This window comes from Aythya ferina (assembly GCF_964211825.1).
Source record: "Aythya ferina genome assembly, chromosome: 1".
Taxonomy (NCBI): domain Eukaryota; kingdom Metazoa; phylum Chordata; class Aves; order Anseriformes; family Anatidae; genus Aythya; species Aythya ferina.
In genome coordinates this window covers 96,436,027-96,444,878 of record NC_140296.1, presented here as the reverse complement: position 1 = coordinate 96,444,878, position 8,852 = coordinate 96,436,027, and the positions used below count along the sequence as shown (strand labels likewise).

Below are 8,852 nucleotides of genomic sequence, written 5' to 3'. Positions count from 1 at the left end.
TAGATACTTGTGAAGCTATTTTGCAGAACCTGTACATAATTGTGTCTCACGGATTCTTGCCTGTGATAAGCCTCACATCTACGTGAGAATACCTCCCCCCTTGCAGAAGGGCAAGCCTCTTGAAGCAGGGCTTGGGCATTTGGTTGGAGGAGTAAAACAAATCGAGAACAACCATAACAAAACCCAAGTCCTTTAAAAACTTCAGCAAGAACTTAAGGATGCAAAATATGGTCTCAGAACTTGGCTGCAAAATTTAAGGCCAACTCATGCTGTGGGTGAGATGTGTGGGTGCTGTGATGATCTGCTCTTTCTGCAACCAGGAGGTCAGGATGCTAGCAGGGGAAGGCTAGCCACCTGATGCACCTTGCAGAACAGCAGCTTACATGCAAAACAAATTATGGGTGAGCCCTAAACTCAGTCTTCCTGGACACTGTAAAACCACATATTTTTTTTCTCTTATAGGCCAGCTGTTGCTGCATTAAGCAGTTCTGGAATGGGACAGGCACCTTTATTCTTGGTACTGGAGTGTACTTAAATACCTGCAGTTGTGCTGCCACTATCCCTTTGGGACAACATCAGCCTTGGTGGCTTTCTTCTGTTTTACTTCTGACACTGATCTTGAATCAATCCTGGTGCCTGAGCCCTCCATCAGCCTGTGCTGGTGGTCATGCTCTGAGAATGATGAGCGTGATGCTGTTTACTGCCTCAGAGGAAGCAGTTACAGCTTGCAAGAGTCAGTGCTTACATCTTGGGGCTAGGAGGGATACCTGCTCATGATTTGGACTTGAAAAAGATTTAAAAATTGGCTCAGTTCTGGAAGAGGAGACCAAATGGGGTCTTCCGCTTCTCTCCCAGTCCTTCATAATGACGTATTTGAGCTAATAGCCATGGAAAGTGTGGTGTGAATCATGATTTCATTGCCCAGGGAAGAAAGTTCAGCAAGAAGGGGGCAGGCCTGGTGATTAAACACCTGTTGAGTGGTGTCCAAGATCTTCCAGAGCTGGGAAAAATTAAGGACACCAAACGCAGATTTTCAGCTGTGCAATAAGTGATGCATCCATCAAAATTATTCTTGATATTCTCTTTTGCTGCTGTCTTTTAAAAGAAAAGTGGAAGCTTGGTTGTTGTTTGTTAAAGGAATGAGAGGAAGGCTTGGGCTCGGAATGAAAAATAAGCAGAGCTTCTTGCCTGCAGACTTAGTGTGGATTTGTGATTTCCGTGAGGGAGTGGAACCCTTGTGTTTTTATTAGTTAGCTGTTAATTAATTGGTTATCTAATTAGCTTATTAGGTGATTATTCAGTGAGCAGCTTTCCATTTCATTGATTTTAAAGGAGGTTCAAGAAGCCTTTGTCACCAGCTGGTTCTATTTGCGTTAATTAGCAATCACTCTCTCAACCCCCAATTTGTGGATGCTTGAGACCTTAATATTTCTTTGGGTGTGGAGTCCTGGCCTAGGCAAGTTGTGGGCACATTTTGCAAATGCTGCAGCAGCGTTTATTTTGAGGGTGCACTGGAAAAACTGAAGGAGATGGTGGTAATGAGTACTCTTTGCCTACTGGCGCTAAAGTGAATTCTCCCTCCTTGGATGTGGTTGCCCTAGTTTGTGCTGTGTGTGCGTTGTGCCAGGAAAGTCAGCGAGGCAGAAAGTTTGAATTCGGTGCTTTTTTCCCCCTGTCTGCCTACCAAGTGCATTTAATCAGGGTGTAATTTGCAATTTGTTTTTTTTGATGTTTTTTTTTGAGGAGTATGTAGACTGATAGGAATAAGGTGGTGCTTTGATTTCATGGCTGTCATGCTTATAACCCTGAGCTAGTCAATTATTTTTAATACTTACCTAAACCATGAAACTGTTTTTGTAAATTAGCTTTGAATATCTCTGTATATGTATGTGTGTATTTAAATATACGTGTTGTGCATAGGAGAATTTCACCAAGAAATTACCAAGTTTCAGTTTCACTTCTGCACGCCAACTGGTCGAAACAGTGTGATTTCCACCCTACGTGCTATTCTGGGTCAGAGTCGAGGACAGTTAATTTTCTGCATAAGCAGGAGGATTTTAAACCTATGGCCGTGGTCCCACACATTTGTAAAGTTTATTACTTATTCAGTGTTTTTCTTAGTCCTGACACTTGTTATATAGCACTAAGGATGACATTGATGTGTATAACAACTAAATAGTAGGAATCAGACCTCCTGTTCTAGTCCTTAAGTCTAGTCTTTAACATTTCTTTCATTTAAGGGCTTAGACTAGTCTGGTGCTAATGGTACACCCTCACTCTAGAGTGTTTGGGGCTTCACGTGAATATATCCCAAGACTTGATGGCTGCAGTGGATGCTTTGGACGGTTGCACGTAATTATTCAAGGGCTTGGCTCTTGCTGGAGCTCTAAGTCTGGAAGCTTTTGACCAGGAAATGTTGAAATTAACAGTCTGTGGCCTTTGCAGCTGTGACTCTACCAAACTGGCGTTTCCCTTCTGTAAGGTGTGCAGTGCCAGCCTCCTTTGCTGCTGCGCACGTTTCCCCCAATTACAGAAGTGTGAAAGCTGACTTGAAAAATACCTAGCGTGCTGGAAGTGTCCGGTGCAATTACACTGAAAGAATCCCTGTGGGTTTTGAGCTGCCTGTGCGTGTGCCGTGTCAGACAGCGAGCTGGTCCCCGTGGGGAAAAGCACCAGGCTCAGTGTCACCTACTCGGGGCTGGACAGGGAGGCAGCCAGCATTGTAAATGCTTGTGATGTTGTGTGCTGTTTGCAACACAACGAAGCCCTTCTTGTTCATGATCCCTCTGACTTTGTCCCTGAAGTGTCCAGGACAGCAAAGTCACAGCAGCCACGTGACAGTGGTTTGATTCACCTCCCTCCCCTGACTTGCACAGAAGCTGAGGATTTGAGGTGATGGGCAGCTGAAGGAATTGCTCAGCTGTGCGTGTTCAGGCAGCCTTTTCCTTTCAAACACTGATGGTAAGCGGGAAAAATGGTTTTGGCTTACCTTGGAATAGCAGCCATCACTTTTGGACCCCTTCTGTCAGTTTCTGTAAGTCTTCCAAGCTGTAGTTAAATGCGTGTAAAGAAGAAAATGAGAGAAAATACTAGGGGAGTGAGATATGGACACATACACACAAAAGAAATATAATAGAAAGTAAGGAGATGGAAACAAGGATGAGAGAAGAGATACTGGAAGAAAGTGCTTTTCTCAGAATAGATATCTTAACCCAGAATTAAAATTCTGACTTGAAATTAGTCTTGTCTTGAGAAATTTGATAACATAGATGACATTCTTGGGAAGTATGTAAGTCTCGATTTAAGTCTGCTGGGTAGTATGAATAGCCAGTTGTGTTAGCAGCAGCCTGTTTTTGTAGGAATTACGTCTTATTAAACATCGTAGCAAGTAAAATTGCACCAAAGGACCTCTTATGCAGAGAAGCCATAACCAGCTTTCTCAAGAAAGCAGTAAGCTTTAGGTCAGCTGTGATATTGGAAGATGGGGAGGAGGAAAGAGCAAAACTCTTCTCTCTGTGGTGTTTAAAATCCGGATGATGTCTAAAAATACTGTTGTGAACTGAATTTCATACTTGTCTAAGGATGACTTGATGCAGATCTTTATTAGATTAGGCTGGGCAGCTTAGTTTGGCTTTATGTTGCTCATCTCAAGGCTTTTTGAAGGTGGAGGTTGGGCAATTCCAAACCAAAAGCTTGAGGAATCAAAAGGAAAGTTTGTGAAGTCAGAAGAAGTTTCAGTTTTGTTTTATTATTGTTATTTTTTATTTGGCAGTTGATAGCTCTGGGGACGAGACTTGATTACCCAAATGGGCAAATTGTGCAACCACTTACCCACTCCTAATGTACTCAGGTGGAGGTTTACCAATGAGAGGTACTGGGATGGTAGAAGAAGCTTCTTGACTGTGGTTTCAGCTTCTGTATCACAAAATTGCAGAAGACTTCAGTTCTTCTCACTTCCCCCATTTTCTGTTCTTACTGTTAGCTTTTTGTTCCGTTCATTAGAATGCATTTGCTTTTTCATCTTAAACCTGACAAATATGGAAACAATAGGAATTGTAGGTGAACGTGTGTACATGCACATTTCAAACACCACAGAGAAAAGGCTTTTGGGAATAACTCCCAACATGCTTTTTTCCTTTTTTTTTTTTTTTTTTTTTTTTTTTCTTTTTACCATTTGAGCCTATTTAAGCTTAATGAATATTTAAAATAAACCTGATGAAATGTTCTTCATGACTTTTAGATATGGAGTACAAGGCTTACTTGTAGTTTCTGATAAGTAGACTTTAGCTGATCAGGAGCGTTAGATTGAAGTCTGTGTTGCAATTTATTGTGATTGAGAAGAAGAGGGTAAGTTTCTAGGTGGTGTTGTAACAAAGATGGCTCTCCAGTAGTATCCAATTATTAAGTTCAATGTTTCTAATAATAAACCACTGAAATGGCCCTGCATCACTGGGGATTTGGTTATAGTTGGCCAAGATGTTCAGTTCAGACTTAGAAGACACCTTCTAGAGTTCTTTTAGAAAGCGTCAACTCTTATAGTTTCTAAAAACGAAATAATTATAAGCTAACTTCAGTGATGAGACTAAAGTGTTAAATTCACTGAAACTTGGTCTTTATTTGGAACTTGTATTCATTGTGTTTTAGTTCAGTTTTGTAGCTTTAATAACTTGCTTTGATGTTAAACATTGGGTTAAAAATATTGTGGAATTTAGGTTCTTTGAAGAATAAAGGTGGATTTGGGGACAGAAGAGAGGTTAGCAGCACTTTGACTTTAAAAGTTGCTTCCTTTGCATCCAGGTCCCTGGGCTTCACATTTGCATCAGGTGAAGTTGATAACGCCTTGGCTTACCCTTCATTAAAATGCAATTAGAGAGCTGTTTTGGGGGGGATGCAGTGCTGCATTTAATTCAGACAGGGGTGATGTTGGTCACTCCCGCAAACTTATCTTCAGAGACTTGCCATCTATAACTTCACTGTTTTCCAAATCCATTTCTAGAATAGTATCATGCCTTCTTGACTAGTAAATTTTTGGTGAAAATATCATCCTCGGTTCTGTCATTTGTTCCTTATTCTATGTCTGGAAAATTACACCATCATAGTTAGAGAAATCAGTTCCTACCTAGTGCTGCTCTGTGCCCAACTTCCCCTAGATAGTTCCCTCCCCACCCCTGCCTGGCTCTGAACTTCGAATGAGGTGTCTGGAGTCCTGGTTCTTGTTGCTTGCTTTCCAGAGACCCTGCCTATTATGCTCAGAAGTCGCACGCGGGTCATTTTTAGGATGGGTGCAGCAGGGCTAGCACGCTTTCTGTTCACTTGATCTACCACTTTGATTTTTTTTTTTTTAATACTACGTGTCCTTCCACGGTTGTGCTCTACTCGCTGCTGCTGCTCCGTGTTGTTTATGCTTTTACGGTAATTGCAGCTTTGCATCTTGCACCGGGACTTCAAGTTTGATCCCTAAGCAGATAAAGAACTAACCTGTCATGAGCTGGCTTGCATGCCCGGTATGTTTTTTGCTAATATTAGCGCTATTTTGTTCTTTGCTGTCCATTCTCAACCTGCTGATTGTTTTTTCATCTGTCTGCTGCCTCTTGTTGTGTACTAAGAGAGGGTGCGAGAGTTGAATGACTCTCCAGCTTCCCCTTGTTCCTCGTTGTAAAGTTCATCATCTTTCTTTCTTGTTGATCTTGGCAAGTTCACAAACGTATGTGTTTTTATCATTTTCGCTAATAAGTTTTTAGTATTTAATTACGTATTCAGTAACGATATGGACGTGTTTTCCAGTTTTACTGCTTTTGAATTGCAGTTTTTAAACATAGTTTTTTGCAGTCTTTAATTTCCGCCTCAATGAATAGTTGCAGAAGAACTTTAACTGTTTAATAACCAAAAAGACGCAGTTTTATGCTACTACTACTGCAGTGAAGGGAATTTGAAGACTGCTGGATTCCATTTTGTTTGTATTTTGAAGAGGTGTGCCCACTGGTTTTTAAATGCTTTGTATTAACAGAATGAGTTAGTTCAGAAGGACTTGAGTATAGTCCTAACTGACCCTAAAACTAGGCCTTCGGTGTCTGTTTCCTGTTCTACCTCTGAAGAAAGACTCTTTTAGGAGGAGAGCCCTGGTGGCTTGAGAAAGCTTCTTTTTTAGCCAGTTCTGTTTATTTCTATCCTTCTTACTTCGTCTCTCGAGCTCCCTCTGGCCAGCTCACTAGGTGGGACGTGGAGCAGTGGTGCGATCTTTTTAGGTGGCTCTAATTACAGCCACAGAGTTGTCCTTTCCTTTAGGATCGAGCGGATGGCTCCTTGGTTTTTAGGAGACATCAGCATTACAAAAGCTTTATTTCATGCTTTTGCCAATTTTCTGGTCTTTCTCAGCAATGCTTCTTGTAGCTTCATAGCTGACGAGCTCATCTTCATTTGGTCTCCAGTAGAGCAAAGGATACTTTGCCATCAGTATATTGCCTGTTTTTTTTTTTTTTTTTTTTTTTTTTTTACTTGCTGGTTGAGTGAGTTCTTTACAACTGCTAGAAACTGTACTATAGTTTTTACTCCTGCTGGTGATGTATAACAACTTCCCTTCACAAAGAGGTTGTTGGAGCTGTGTTTTGGTACTCGTTGGTTATTGCTGTGCGTTTGCGGCTTTGCTCTTGGGTGACAACTGGCTGGGTGCCCCCCACCTGTTCCCATTTTTGCAATCTCTTGAGATCCTGAAGAAGTCTGTACATTAAATAGCTTTTTGTTTCCTTGTGACATTTATGATACACTGTAAAGAGCCACAAAGGACATACCATACAGCTGAAGATCTACCCGAACCAACCTTTGACATGGGGTGGCTTTGGGGTGCATGGAAGAAGGGGTGCAGTGTAGACAGGCCTCATTGACTTGGGCATCAGTCAGCTCGGGTCTGCATAGAGGCTATCTGCACTGGCAGGTGGTGGTGATGGTGGTAATGCTGCATGAATATGACCAAATGCCTTCCAGAGCCAGGTTGGCCCATTTGTACGGTGTGATGCCGTGTTGTGCTATGGGGATTTACCATCAGGCACTTGATCTTACAGCCTGCCCCCTATGACTGGACAGAAGAAAGACTGGTGAGGAGAAAGGGACAAGCTGTAGGTATGGGGAAATGCCTAGGGCATGGTATGCGGCTGTGGTTTCTGTGATATATGGGGCTGTGCATAGCCTCTGGGCCCGTGGGAGCAGCAGCGTTTCAAGTAAACTTAGCTGGATTATTTGTGGAAAGGCGCCCGCTGATCTTGTGGCATTGGCAGCAGCAGCACCAGGTTCACCCTGCTAAGTGTGGCCACAGCATTCCTCATCTCTGGAGACAGCCAGCCCTACGCAGAAAGTGTCTTTTGTAATGTGCCTCTGCTGTTTTTGCTTGGTCAGCCAGCTACAGGCTTGACTTGCTAGTTGACACGTTTCCTCTGGGCTGCTCTGAGTTTAAAAAGTGCAGGGCAGAGGGGTGAGGAAGGTTGATCCATGGGTAATTGTCCTTTAGTTATGTTTTCCAGGGGCAGTTTTCCAAGTAAATGCACTTGGTAAGTCTGCGGTGAGTTCCCCTGTCTTCCTTCCACAGCTTTGGTAGGCTCAGTAGATCTGTACCGCTGAGAATAAGGTAACTCACTCATGACCAAACAATGGGGAACTGAGTTCACTAACGAAGTTCATCAAGTTCACTAAGGGTGAACCCATTCGAAAGGGCTTGATTATGCGCCCAGGAGGGTGAACAAGAGCTAGAATTACATACCAAGGTTTACACACTCTTTCTAGCACTTCCTGCTCTCCAACATGGGTATTCTGGCACTGACTGCCATTTTCCCCTGCCTTTTTTTTCCTTTTTTTTTTTTTTCTTTCCCCTCCTTGTTTCCCCATATCTGTGGTACTGGAATTGCTGCTGGCTGTTCAGGAAAAAAATGTTGTGGCTCCTGGGTTGGGAGCCAGGCAATACCATTTCCTATGTCCTCAGCTGGTCTGGCTCTGAGGCAAACCAAGGAACCTGTGTCTGTGGATATTATGGTTAGCAAAGGCTAGCCTATATATAGTTTGGTTGATGGCTTTAGGCAAGCTATGATAAACCATGATCTTTTTTGGAGAGGAGGAATGAGAGGGATTACAGTGACAAGCTTTCAAAACCAACAGTTTATGTTTTCAAAGTACTTCCACAAATGGGGAGGTTGCAAAAAAGCGTAATATTTTACAATCCTGGATGTAGAAATCTGCGGCTTTCTTTTCTTGTTCTTTTTGTTTTGTTTTGTTTTTAAATATATAGGACTTTGTCTTAGGCTTCATTGTGTTTGGAAACTGCACATCATGTTGGACATGCTGCCACTCAGGGAATGTGCTGATCTGTTGGCATGTATAAAAGAGACGAAAAGCTTATGTGTCATTTGAGGGTAGGAGGGATGCAGAACAATAAGCTTATCCAACACCGTTTAACTCAAATATGCACGGTTGTTATAGCAGGGTATGTCAAACAAGTCCACAGCTGGACGTACAGCTGCTTGTATAAAGGTCTCAATCAATTACGGTCGCTTTCGACCAGAGCTCTTTTTATGGATCAGCATTTTTTGTTTGAGTGGGAGACAAGCAGCAACAGTAAACTTAACGGTATTTTTATTCATTGACCTGACAGATTTCTCCTGTGATAATTGCCTGAGCACCACGAAGGCTTCTGCAACCGAAGCATGCACAGCAGGAGAAGAGTTGAATGGCAGATCCTGTTGCTTTCCAAGTGTATGTTTCCCAGCCTAGTGCTGGAAGCTCTACAGGTGTGCTGTAATGCACAAAATACTAAAGCTATTAGATAAGTTGCCCTTTCTCTCCTAAAACTGCTTTTTTCATTGTAATAT

At 42.4% G+C, this 8,852-nt stretch overlaps 1 protein-coding gene across 5 annotated transcripts in view; it reads left to right on the top strand.

Moving 5' to 3' along the window:
* Window positions 1-8,852, top strand: part of MRPS6 (mitochondrial ribosomal protein S6) — a 46,687-nt gene that overhangs the window by 21,784 nt on the left and 16,051 nt on the right. The window contains exons 1-2 of one of the 5 annotated variants that reach the window (XM_084526590.1): window positions 1,461-1,535; window positions 8,636-8,736. The exons of 1 other annotated variant lie outside the window; for it this stretch is intronic. In XM_084526590.1, coding sequence (XP_084382716.1) covers window positions 8,711-8,736 — 26 coding nt within the window. In that variant the 5' untranslated portion in view covers window positions 1,461-1,535; window positions 8,636-8,710. Of the gene's footprint in view, window positions 1-1,460; window positions 1,536-2,924; window positions 3,035-8,635; window positions 8,737-8,852 lie in introns of those variants that run through there. 3 more of the 5 variants (XM_084526588.1, XM_084526591.1, XM_084526589.1) reach the window with 3 other exon arrangements.